The sequence below is a fragment of the Petromyzon marinus genome, chromosome 32 (assembly GCF_048934315.1).
Source record: "Petromyzon marinus isolate PM22_M1 ecotype Great Lakes invasive population chromosome 32, UKy_Petmar_22M1.pri1.0, whole genome shotgun sequence".
Classification (NCBI taxonomy): Eukaryota; Metazoa; Chordata; class Hyperoartia; order Petromyzontiformes; family Petromyzontidae; genus Petromyzon; species Petromyzon marinus.
Window position 1 is genome coordinate 13,486,087 of NC_133698.1, and position 12,985 is coordinate 13,499,071.

General features: G+C 47.6%; 1 protein-coding gene across 3 annotated transcripts in view; it reads right to left on the minus strand.

Moving 5' to 3' along the window:
* Positions 1-6,820: 6,820 nt before the first annotated feature.
* LOC116948208 (rho guanine nucleotide exchange factor 12-like) overlaps positions 6,821-12,985 on the minus strand; it is a 51,957-nt gene continuing 45,792 nt past the window's right edge. For all 3 annotated transcript variants that reach the window (XM_032964688.2, XM_032964689.2, XM_032964687.2), the window contains 3 exons: positions 12,405-12,667; positions 11,893-11,997; positions 6,821-11,516 (listed from right to left, as the gene is read on the minus strand). In XM_032964688.2, the coding sequence (XP_032820579.1) occupies positions 11,484-11,516; positions 11,893-11,997; positions 12,405-12,667 (401 nt within the window). In that variant the 3' untranslated portion in view covers positions 6,821-11,483. The remainder of the gene's footprint in view (positions 11,517-11,892; positions 11,998-12,404; positions 12,668-12,985) is intronic.

Below are 12,985 nucleotides of genomic sequence, written 5' to 3' on the forward strand. Positions count from 1 at the left end.
TACACTTGGTGCACCACGAGGTCTTCAACGTCGAACTGTCCACACTCGTCTCGACCTGCAGCTCCGTGGTTTTGGTTTTGACACTGGAAGTGGCCATTTGCACGCACAGTATAATCAGGGCCGCCCATAAACGAAATAACTTAACTTTTTTTTTAATCAGGTAAGGCCCACTGAGCGATATCGGGTTTTTTTTCAGAAATGACCTGGCCACAAGTGATAGCTCAATTGAAGCGCCTTATCATGTGCAAATGTTTAGCAGCCAAATGCTCTCAACGTGGAGGGGAAAACCCAGAGGGCCCGAATAGAAAGCCACGCGACCGCGGGGAGACGTGAAAACTTCAAATACACAGCAGCAGCAGCAGCAGGCGTCAAGGTCGGGATCGAACCCACGACCTCCTGTATACCAGGCGAGGTAGTTAACATCTCATAGCCACCGTGGCGTCCAAAGTGGGATGCGGTCTGACGCCTTCAAGCTAAAGCGGAGACATCGCATCTGACACCGTAACGTCGAAGCGCGGGGCCTGGGACGGTCACCCCGATTCGCCCGTACCCTTCGGGACGGCTTTGCATATAGAGAGTTGCTATTCGTGCTAAATATACGGCAGGTTATAATCCGGTAGACGATTGACGACACTCATTGCATTGTGCTAAATCGAACATCTCGGTAATTGCAAAAAGGTGGACCGTGGTCAGAGGTCACAAATACTGGACTGGAGTTGATAAAACACCTCTGGAGAGACGATGACTTGCCTAACGCTAATATGAAACTCTCCGTGCCAACTCAAAGCTGCCACTGAAATTGAGCGATGGCACCCAGACTCGTCTGAGCAGGATAAGTCTGGGATTTGTTATTCGGGACGACAGATTTAATAAACACATCACCGTGAATTGACATATGTTAGTAGGCCATGCGTTCTGAGCAATGGCATGTCTTGCCAGGTGTGCAAAAATGTTGGCTTCAAAACGCAGAGGTGAGGTCAGAAGGTTTCACAAAAGCATGTGGGGGCATTCACGATATTCTGCAAAGCCACAAATCCACGCCTTAATTCATAAGGATTTTCCTTTATTGGGCACGCAAAAGATTTGACATTTTCAAAGCACCTCGGCACATCTCATCTCGACCACTGCATCGCCCTGCATAATTACAATCAGTCCTTGAGTCGTCCCGGCATGCGAACCCCAAAGGGTGTGGGCGACAACCCTTCATTTGATAGCCTTGACGGCAACAACGTCGTTATACTGCAGCAGCAGCATTAAATACATACTGTATACTTTTTGTTTTTTTTTCGGTAAAGTCACGTAGGTAAAATAAAATAAATTAGAATAATTAAATCACGACGTTTTGGAGGCAACACAAGCTTCCGTCTTCAGGTGGAACAGTCACAGCAGAATGTCTGTGTCAAGCGCGTGCCTACGAGACTTTACCGAAAAAAAACAAAAAGTATGAATCCTTGCAGTCACGAAAGCTTCAAATCTAGAATTACATACTGTATATTATTCAGTAGTAGTATATAACACTATATTAGTCAGTAGTAGTAATATATAACAATACATTAGTAGTAGTATATAACAATATATGAGTAGTAGTATATAACAATATATTATTCATACTCTTTGGTTCTATTCGGTAAAGTTACGTAGGTAAAAAATAAAACAACAAAAATCACGACGTTTCGGCCACAACACAAGCGACCTTCATCAGGTGAAGGGATCAGGCTGTCTCGAGGACAGAGCTGGAGTGAAACACAGCCACGCTCAGACCGCGACCTTTAAGCTGTGTGCGAGGAAACAAGGTGCCTTGACAGAAGAATTAGCATAAAAATTAGCATTTTATTAGCCAACTTAGCATGATGAACGGTGTAGAGGTGGTGTACATGCGGGTGAGCATGCCGGTTGGCGTGGGGGGGGGAGTTTACCTATTGATGGTGTGAAAAGGGAATTTTTAAGAGCTGCGAAAGTCTGGGATACCACTACTTGAAAAATATACTGTACCATTGAAAATTAGTTTAATGTTTGGTTCGATTTAGAACATCTTTCCAATGGTTGCTTAATTTGAAACCATCTTCTCGGTTGAAATTGTGTCTGTGTTTGTAGATCTGAATTGCCTCGTGAACAAATCTCTGCTAAAAACCCGTGGGTTTGCAAAGAACCTTGGTATCGGAGAAAATTATGTCGTGATCACCCACAGCGTTGTAACAGTGATCAGCTACGGCAGAATTCGTTCTGCCGTGTTTCAAATCTGATTTGTGCTCGCGAATTCGGTCAGAGACATGTCGCTTTGTCTCCTCGATATAGCAATCACCGCAGGTACAACTCAATTTGTAAACCCCGGGGTACTGTAAGTCAGGAATGACATCCTTCACGGATGGGATCAGATCACGAATTTTGTGTACTGTATTGAACCGGACCTGGATCTTGTGTTTGTTTAGAATTTTGGAAATCTTTTTAGTAAAGCCTGCTATATATGGTAGTGTGATGGTTTTGACCGGAGTATCAAGTGGTTGTTTCTGTATGGAGGGAAAAACAGCTTGGCAGATGGTACGGTCAGAGTATCCATTCCTTTTGAGGGCCAGGTGTACATGTTTTAATTCACTGGTCAGGTGGTGTTGGTCCGAAATGCAATGAGCCCTATGGTATAAAGTTTTGATGAGAGAATTATTTTGGGCTGGGTGGTGGTGGGAATCAGGTTTCAAGTAGGAATCTGTGTGGGTGGGTTTCCTGTAGACAGAATGCCCCAATGAGCCATCAGGTCTCCTCTCAAATAGAACATATAAGAATGGTAGCTTGCCATCTTTCTCCACTTCCTTGGTGAATTTGATGGCGGGATGTCTGGAATTGATGTGGTGTAGGAAAAGGTTCAGAGCTGGGAGGCCATGTGGCCAAATGACGAAAGTGTCATCCACATATCTCTTCCATAGGGAAGGTCTGAGGGTGGAAGTCTGGATGGCGTTTGACTCAAATTTCTTCATGAAAATATTGGCTATCAGTGGTGACAAGGGGGATCCCATGGGGGTACCCTCATTTTGTTTGTAGAAGGAGCCATTCCAAGTAAAGTAGATTCCTACTTGAAACCTGATTCCCACCACCACCCAGCCCAAAATAATTCTCTCATCAAAACTTTATACCATAGGGCTCATTGCATTTCGGACCAACACCACCTGACCAGTGAATTAAAACATGTACACCTGGCCCTCAAAAGGAATGGATACTCTGACCGTACCATCTGCCAAGCTGTTTCTCCCTCCATACAGAAACAGCCACTTGATACTCCTGTCAAAACCATCACACTACCATATATAGCAGGCGTTACTGATCTTGGCAGCGTTAGTGATGGTGACAATGGTATGTATTGTAATGATGGTGATTATATAAGTGGTGATGGTAATGAAAAGTAGTGGTTATATGATGGTAGTAGCAATGATTGTATAGTGGTTTCGGTGTCAGCAGAGGTGGGGGTAATAGTGATGCTGGCAGTGGATGACGTGGCCGGCCCAGCGACGCTGATGTGGAATGATGATGGCCTCAATGCTCGTGGTGTTTGTGTGTGAGACGTCAGGAGTGCGTCTATCTTCCCACCCTACTTTAAGGACATTCTGCAGGCAGCCTTCATGGTACTTCTTGAGAGCTTTGAGATGCCTCCTTGATGTCATCCACGTCTCAGCTCCATAAAGTAAGGTAGAGATTACGACTGCTTGATAAACCACGATCTTGGTTTTGGACCTGATGTCACATTCCTCAAACATCCCTTTTCCTCAGCCGACCGAAAGCTCCACTTGCACATTTCAGGCGATTTTGGATTTCGATTTAAAGCTTTCGTGACTGCAAGGATTCATCTTCTTTGGTTCTTTCGGTAAAGTCACGTAGAATGAGAATAAAATAATAAATTGATCAAATAAGACAGTCTCGTCCCTTCACCTGATGAAGGCCGCTTGTGTTGTGGCCGAAACGTCGTGAGAATATTATTGTGTTATTTTATTTGATCAATTTATTATTTTATTCTCATTCTACGTGACTTTACCGAAAGAACCAACGAAGATTTTGGATTTCTTTGTCGACGTCAGCATTCTATGTTAGAAGGCTTCCGAGGTATGGGAAATGTTCAACATTTACCAGAGCCTCGCCGTGGATGTAAATTGTCGGAGCTGGGGACTGCTCATTGAGTACTGGTTGATGGGGGACCTTGGTCTTTAAAACATTAAGCGTCAGTCCCATTTTCTCGAATGCCTTGGTAAAAGTGTTTACGACTGCCTGAAGATCCGCTTCTGAGTGGGCACACACGATGGCATCGTCAGCATACTGGAGCTCAACAACTGCTGTCAGGATGGTCTTAGTTTCAAAAAAGTCGGTTGATGTTGAACAGCTTACCATCCATTCGGTAGTTTCTGCTCGCATATTGCCATGCAGCATTTCGGTGGACATCCATCCTTTGTAAGGATCCTCCACAGTGCTTCTCGGTTGACAGAATCAAGGGCTTTCGTGAGGTCAAAGAAGGCCATGCAGAGCGGTCTGTGTTGTTCCTGACTGTTCCTGCAGTTGACGGACAGTGAAGATCGTGTCCAGTTGTGCCTCTCGGTGGCCTGAACCCACATTGGGATTCTGGGAGTTCATCAGCAAGTGGCAGAAGACGGAGAGTTCTTGCGATGATCTCTCCTGCAGTGGACAGCAAGGCGATCTCCATGTAATTTCAACAATCGGATATATCTCCCTTAATAAAAGATGTCACATTCATGGCATCCCTGAGATCGTTTGGGATTTCCTCCTTTACATCCAAATATTCAAGGTGAGTGCTTGGAACCGTGACGTGAACTCCTTTCCCCCTTGCTTTAAGTTTTCAACAGGGATTCCATCAGCTCCAGACGCTTTATTGTTCTCCATCTGCTCGATGGCGTTCCACGCTTCATCAAGGGTGGTGGAGGGGTGGATTCCAGGCTCGTTTCTGATTGGGTGCTGTGAGATGGAGCGTAAGACACCGTCATCGACGGAAGAGTCACGATTGGGATCTTTAAAACGCTCCTCCCAGCCACCACGTCGTCCGTACACTCAACTCCAGGCTCCCGAAGCAAGTCGATTATTCCCAGCTTAGGCAGGGTGTGCGTTCAAGAGGGCAGAGAAAGCGCCTCCAGGGTGTAGACCAACACGAAGTGCACCATCGACGCCAACTCATGGGAGACTCTTACCCAGGACCACCTCGGATGGAGACACAGACTCTCTTTCAATGCTCCAAACATTTTGAAATTCAACGGCAGAAACAGAAAAAGTTGGAAACGGTGGAAACAGCACGCTGCAGCCCGACTTACTAATCCAGTTCCACCCACCCGGTCTGTGGACACGCGCGCGCGCGCGTTTTCCCGAGCTGCGGCAGAATCCGTCAATCTCAGATGGATCTCTTCAGCCATCTTCGGACCCACAGATCATTGAACTTTTCTATGGCAATCATCCTCGATTGCGAGGGATTGCCTATGGTGATGGTGGTGGTCGTGATTGGTGGTGCGGTGACGATACCGGCAATGGTAACATTGGTGGTGCTGACCATGGCAATCGTGTTGAAAGCGTCGATTGAAACGGTAGCGTTGGTGGTAGTAATAGTTGCGGTTCAAGGCTTACAAGACAACACCCACAGCCTTACCTCTCCCTGCTGAGGTAGCTCAAGGTTCTCCAGCTTTCATGACTTCCCCATGCGCTGATGACATCTCACCTGTCCTCTGCGTCACTGCAGAGCCCTTGGCAGCTGGAGCAGCAGCAGCTTCCCTCGATATCGATCTGTACACCAAACTGCTCCACTCCGCAGCTGTCTGGCGTTTAACACGTGTATCTAAATACCTTGGTTGTTGCTAGGCTCGCCGTGATATTTCACCCCGACACGATACCGAAATTCATTTTATGACGATTGTCGCGATATCAGTTTCCCCTAACTTTGTAGTGGCATTTCACGTTTGTGATGTATTTGCGATTGTGCTTTGCAGAAGTAATTTTTACATAAGCCTGTTTTAAGTACTGTCATTCTAATCATTGCAAAATGAATGTTTATAATGGGCATGCTGTCAGTTACACAAAAATAACTGAATTCTATTAAATATTAAAATGATCGCCTACAATCGCCATCCTATAAATGACTCTTGAAAACGTTCTGCAGAGCACTATGAATGTACTGAAGTTACCTGTGGCGATGCTGTTGCGTTGGCAGTGGTGCACTAAAGCATATTTGAACGAACGCACTCACCACGCTTGTTGACAACTTGTGTGTGGCCACAAAGGAAAAACATACAATGGACGTTTTGGAAAATGGCCCTTCTTCATAGCACATCATTCACGTGCTCGAAACATCACCTGATCAATTTCTTTCCCTTTTGTGACCAGTGTTATTTCCCTCCATCAACTTACAACTGTATCAACGTCGTCCTGCGCCGTTCCCGTTCTGTTGTAATGTGCACTGACGCCGACTTGAACGAGCGCGATATTGGCACGGAAAATAAAGATTGATTGTTCATCTCAAAATGTATCGTCGAGAAACGAAATATTTGACAAAACATTAAAACGATCAACGATGAATCAGGATACAACAACGCAGTATTACTTCCCCAAAAAAAAGTCCGATGCGTCACGGCGGATGATGACATGATCGATCGCATCGCCGCGCGGGAGAAACAATGGGCCGATGGCAATCGCGTCCGTGGTGGGAGGCGAAGTCACGGAGAGACGGCGGCACGGCGGCGTGATGCTCTCCGCCTTGAAGCCCGGGCCGTTTGTGACGAGTCCCAACTTTGAAAGGTAAAAGATGCCGCTACGGAGAGAAGGCTTCTGAAGGCACACGAAAGCCAACACGAGTTTGTTTGTTTTATTTGTTTTTTTTTTACTATGCATAGAATGTTTTCATAAAAATAAGTACACGATCTGTAGATGCAATTTCATTTCAATAGACTTAATAAAAATAACAAAAATAAAGGAAATGTATATGGGCGATATCACGGCAACGGGATCACAAGACCAAAGCAAGCGTGATACGCCGCGGTGAAAATGAAGACATTCTACGCAGCGCACCAACACTTTTGAGCTCGTCAGAGTACAAACGTTACATTTTGTGACGAGTGAAGCCTCATTATAACGTCCCCGCTTCGTGCGGTTTTTCCCTGTCCAATCTCCCATTTCTAGAATCCCCCAAAAAGTATCCCCCATTGGCCCAACGGCTGCGGTCGAACATTCCTCCATTGAATGTTTCCCCACAAACAACATTTCATTTGTATGGTCCCCGTGGATTATTAACTGTATTATATTGAGGTTTCACCGTATCTGGTTCTCTGTTGCACGCTCTAATTCTGTTACCCGTGGAATCGACCATATGGTATTTTGTACATTTTCAGTTTTCAACCAGTTAAAACAAATAAAGCCAATTCAAGGTCAAACGTTTCAGCTTTATGTGAATTTTCTTTGCGGAGTTTGTAAAAAAAAAAAGAAAATTGGATCAGATTCCAATTTAGCGTCTTCATTTTCCAAACACCTTCATGTACATAACTCCGTTCTCCGGGGTTTTGGAAGGGTGCACCTGCGCTGAGTGAGAGGAACCGATAGTGGAACTCCATCCCGTACCACGTGCACACCAAAACTACGGTAATTAGTGCTTTGGAAAGGTTCTCCAAATAAGATTAAAATTTTTCATAAAAATCAGCACGTTCTCTCAACAATAATAGGTCACGTGTGACAATCTTCCGACGCCCTCCGCTGGAAATCAATTCAATCATTTAGTGTCCATCAAACCAACTTAGTCCGACCAATGACGACCGTTTGTGGGGGGGGGGGGGCACAGGCAATCCCCCACCAGCCACCCCGCACGTTCTAGAACGGCGCTTGAATGCTCATCAGCGGTCGCGCACGGCTCCTCTTAACAGACGACACGGGAGCAGATGAGCAAAGTCATCGTCCGCATTTTGCCGATTAAAACGATTGTACACTTCCGTGACAATACCTGGGGCAAATCACGTGCGAGTTCCATACCACAAAGGTAAAGATGGCACTCTGTTTACAACAAGGGTTTGTTTATTGTCAATGCATAACACGAGCTTCCGCCGTTAACGTCCGCCGGGTGCACTCTGAACGTACACACGTGTCCGCGTGCCTTGCGTACAAGTCACAGGCGCCCCTATACGTCTATAATTACAACTCGCCCCGCAATAATTAGGGCCTCATTTATATTACATGCCCAGCCATCACCCACAAACTGTATATTATGGCATTTTTGCATTAGTGTTAAAATTAAATAGCACACAGGCCCCAAATGTACATCATTTTCCTGTTACTTATGCCATTGGTATCTAAGAGACAAGGGAAACACAAGAAGTCGCCAGTTTCCGGCAGTCCAGTCAGTAATCTGTGTAATGTCATACTATAACAATAATAATATGAATCTAAGTCCAGTAAAAGAAAGTGCATGGAATGCATGTGGTCAAAAGAAAGCCCTCCCTAATTGACACCAAGGAAGAACGATCAGGAGCCAAACTAGCACAAATTAAAGCATTTTAACCATGCAGCCTTAAATGATTACAAAAAAGACAGTTTCGACTAAACCCATTGTTCACGGCATCTATTATAAAACCCAAACATCTTCCGGTAAAAAAAAAGCAGCTCGGAATCGGTGTCGGACAAAAACGACCGCTCTTCAATGGGGCAACGCGGCGACAAGGGAGGTCGTTTTACCGGCAGCCGGAGCCAACGTGACCGTGGGTCGAGGTGATCCCCAACACTGCATAGAGGGGGCGGCAGTGGCGGTGGGCAACTCAGACCAGCACCCCCCCCTGCTGCTACTGCCGCCGCTGTAATTGCTCAGTACCGGAGGGAAATTTGCTTTGAACTAGAATGAGCACCTACGGGAAAGTCACAGACGAATGTTTCGCCATCGGTTGCTTTAAAGAGCACAAACGGCTTAGGGTCTTAGTGGCCGACGGCCGTTCGGTTGTTTGCTTGACGACGAAATTAGTGTTTCAATGCCATTTGTGCATTTTTTGTTTGTTTAATCGTCTACCTGAGCCATAAAACTGCCAAACAATTCACTGGTACTCTTACCTACGTGCCTGGGTGCGTAGTGTGCGACACTGTTGTTATTGCTGATGAAGGGATACCAGCACAGCGATATGCACATTGCTCAAGAAACGTAGCCCTCTGCCCCCTCCCTGACCCCCAAATAAAATCGCCAAACTATTGGTGGTGGTGGGGGGGGGGCGAGACCACATCCAAGACGTGCGTCATGAACAGGGGGTTTCATCAGCTGCCCAGTTTCGTCCATCCGAGTTCCAGCGTCATTCCCCTCTCTTCCCGTAGAAACAAACCGCAGTACAAATTGTCGCATATCCGACCCGTCACGTGTCTGCCCCCGCCCGTCAGGGTTAACCGCCCTCGCCCCGGTGCAGTGTTTGTGCAGTGTCTGTGCACTGTTCGACTAAACTTTTTTTTGTAGACGTTCGCAAACTCGACCGTTTTCACGGACGATCGCGTGCTCTTACGCTCGGGAACATTCGCTCGCTCGCTCACGAAGCGAAGTCGAGCACTTTCCCTCCAAAGCAGCTTTGAGAGCTTTGTGTCCGCTGACCTATTATTTGTGCACGACGATGCGACCATCACTCTCGCCACGTTCACACATTCGCCTTGACCTCCGTGCCCCTGGCGAGTCAGATATGCGCTGTTGTACTGCACTGACCTGTGTTCCTCCTGCCCGGCTAAACCCGGGACCACGGGGTTTATCAACGCGAGCCCACGCAAGCGTCCCTCGGTGTTCCGACGCCATCGTAACAAAGCAACGTTTTGTCAAGGCTGAGCACACGGGTCCCGGAGATCGCACGAATACCAAGGAGAGATGGCCCATCCAACGCGAGATGGCCATTTAGTGACCGGGAGGGGCGACCACAAAATAAGCAGCTCATTAATGCGGTTAGTCGGCTCCTAAAAATCAGCACGCGTATGATTACATTCTTAACGTTTAAAAATATATGTATAATTACTCTTACAGCATGTCTGCATGTACACCACCACCATCATCATCACCACCACCACCATCAATCATCATGAACATTATTCTTACATGTATCATTAACATTACGGGCCGTCCCAAAACTTGCACAATTTAAAAAGTCTGATTGCTGTCCTCTGTGGATGTATAGAGAATCGAAACGCATGTGAATAATTAATTTTCTGTTTGTACAAGTGTGCGTTTTCTTCCAATGCATAAATCAAACCGCCCAAAACCGTACTGAGGTCATTGCTAAATCTTTAAGAGCAGATAAATACGTGAGGTTTTCCCCGACTACTCAAAAGTGACACACGCCTACAAAAACAAGAAGACAGCACCCCTTTGAAACCCTGTCACATTTACATCGTTTTGGTTAAATCTCCCAAGAATAGTAGGGGGGGGGGGGAGGTGGGGAAGGGGTTCCCACCATATTGCATTCTTAGCATCTGATGTGGAATCAAGAAAATGTAGCACACACGGTTACCCAGTCCCGCCCTCCCCCCCCCGCTCGCTGCGTACTCGAGCCGGCCTGCTTGCCGCGCAGCGAACGCGGACGGACACGGTCGGAGGTGCACGACAACCCGAGTGCGCCGGCACGGTAGCGCCGTCGGTAATGTGTGTGCGCACGTACAGCCCGTTATTGTCGATCCACCGCTGGATGAGGGCCTCCGCACGCCTCGCAGGCCCGTGAGAGATGTTTGACCGTGCTTCACCGTGCTCGGCAGTGCAGGCTGCGAAGGTGGGTGGAGGTTGGCGGAATGCAGAACAACCAACGGAATTGGCTTCATTGACCCCAAATGCCCGCGAAGCCTCTTACACCTACCTGCCTTTGGCGGGTCTTAGGCAAGGTGTAATGCTGTAACACTTGGCTCTTGGCTTCAGAGGCCTGACAAGATCGAGCGAGTCTTGGGTGCTCTGCGCAAGTGCTGGTAAACTTACTTGCCTGCGCAAGCGCCTTCGAAAAAAAGAACCAACTTGTCAAGAAAGCCAATTGAGCAGCTCCTGCTTTCTCCCAAGGTTCCATCGCAAACGATGATTACTTGTAATTGTAGATTTTGTTTTCCCTAAATTACCAACCCCCCCTCCCCCACCGTCCAATCCCACCAAGGACTAAGGACGACCTCAAACTGAAAGTTTTTTGTTTACGAAAGCGAGGCTACATTTGTGCAACTTAGCCTTGGGATTGAAATGAATTGAAGACGCCCGAGCGCCGAGTTAAAGAAAGCATTGCCTTGTCAACTCCATCCAGTGTTTTTTTACATCTGGGTTTTTATACAGCATTTTTTAAAAAGGAGAAAAAATGGCAACGGTCTTAAACGTTACATTACCGTACTCGAGGTGAGTGTGAATGTGCCAGACAGAGCCATGGATGGGGCCTCATAGCTTCACACGGATTGAGCGACGGTCCGGGTTTGCGAAGGGGGGGGGGGGGCGCGCATCACTGCTTGCCAGAGTGGGGGTCCCTGGAAGTGGGCCGCGCCTGACCTTGTCACTCGTTCATATTAAACTTCTCCTCGATGGCCTGCGCACAACAACAATACAAGTGGCAGCGCACACTCGCGTCAAGGGTTACGGACACGGACAAACAACGGCTCGCTGCACAGACACACCGGCCAGCCGCACCAACAGGGCCGAGAACCTCCGATTAGCACGGTTGGCTCCGTATGGTAAAAAGGAAGTTCAACAAATATACATACGTGGCTAGCCGCGATTTCAATTAAAGTTACGTTTAAAAAAACTAGCTGTACACATGCATATCCTTTTTCCAAATGCAGTACGTGCGTAGTTATATACGAAGTGTGTGCGTGTAGTGTACGTGCGTGTTAGCGTACGGACCGAAAACAAGCACCGATGGTGTGCTCTACAGTACTGTATACAGTGCAGGCAGACGTAATTACCTGCAGCAGTTTGAGTTTCTGAGTGAGGCTTTCCAGTGTATTAAATACATCGTCCACGGGCAGTGGGGAGAATACCACACGTGGTGACGGAGGCTCCAGTTCATCCTGAAAACAAAGACAAAGATCCCCCGTACAGCCTTAACAGACTTTTGGGGCAAGGGCAGGCCGAGTAATTCACTTCCACTGGATGGTCGCTCTGCCGACTACCCCCCCCCGCCCCCCCTCGGTTCATTCAACTCACGCTCGAAGACCCAGCTCATTTTTAAAAGGCTTTTTCTATGTTCTGAATCCTTTGTTTTAAGGTTGGATCAGATTGGTGTGAGCCTGCACGTGTGTGGGGGTGTGCGTGTTTTGTACAGCACCTTGTGGTCTCCAGGTTCAAGGCGCTTAAGAAGTGTAAATTGTTATTATATTTTGTGACTATTTTCGGCAGAATTGTGCTACAAAAAAACGTGCCTACCAATGAACAAGAACACAAACGCACAGATGAACGAGGCGCGGGCAACGCTCACCTGGTATAGCGAGACCGGCACCGCGGTGTGGTCGTGGTAGCGGCTGAAATGATCGCTCCCGCTGCTGCTGCTCGGGAAAGTTTGCAGCCGCTCGGACACCTCCTCGCTCCGGTAGAGCGCCGACGCCGACGCCGCCTCCCCTCCGCCCTCCTCGTCGCTCTCAGCAAGCCTCTCGTGCTTCTCCACGCCGCCACCCCCCGCGACGTCGTCGTCTGTGCTGCTCTCCTGGGGTCCGGTCGGCCTCGCTAAAAAGAAATAGTTTCCTGCAAGAGAATGCGACGAGGCGTTTCACGGAAGGCCGGAGGGTGTCAGCTCGGGACATTGGATTGGGGCGCCACGGTGGAGAGATGTTAACTACCTCGCCTGGTATACAGGAGGTCGTGGGTTCAATCCCGACACTGTCACCTGTATATTTGGAGTTTGCGTGTCTCTCTCTCTCCCTGTGGTCGCGTAGATTTTTCTCCGGCTCCTCCGGTTTTCCCCTCCGCATTTAGAGTATTTGCCTGCTATGCATTTCCACATGATAAGCCACTTCATGGAGCTATCATTTGTGGCCAGGTCGCTTCTGAAAAAGAGCTATA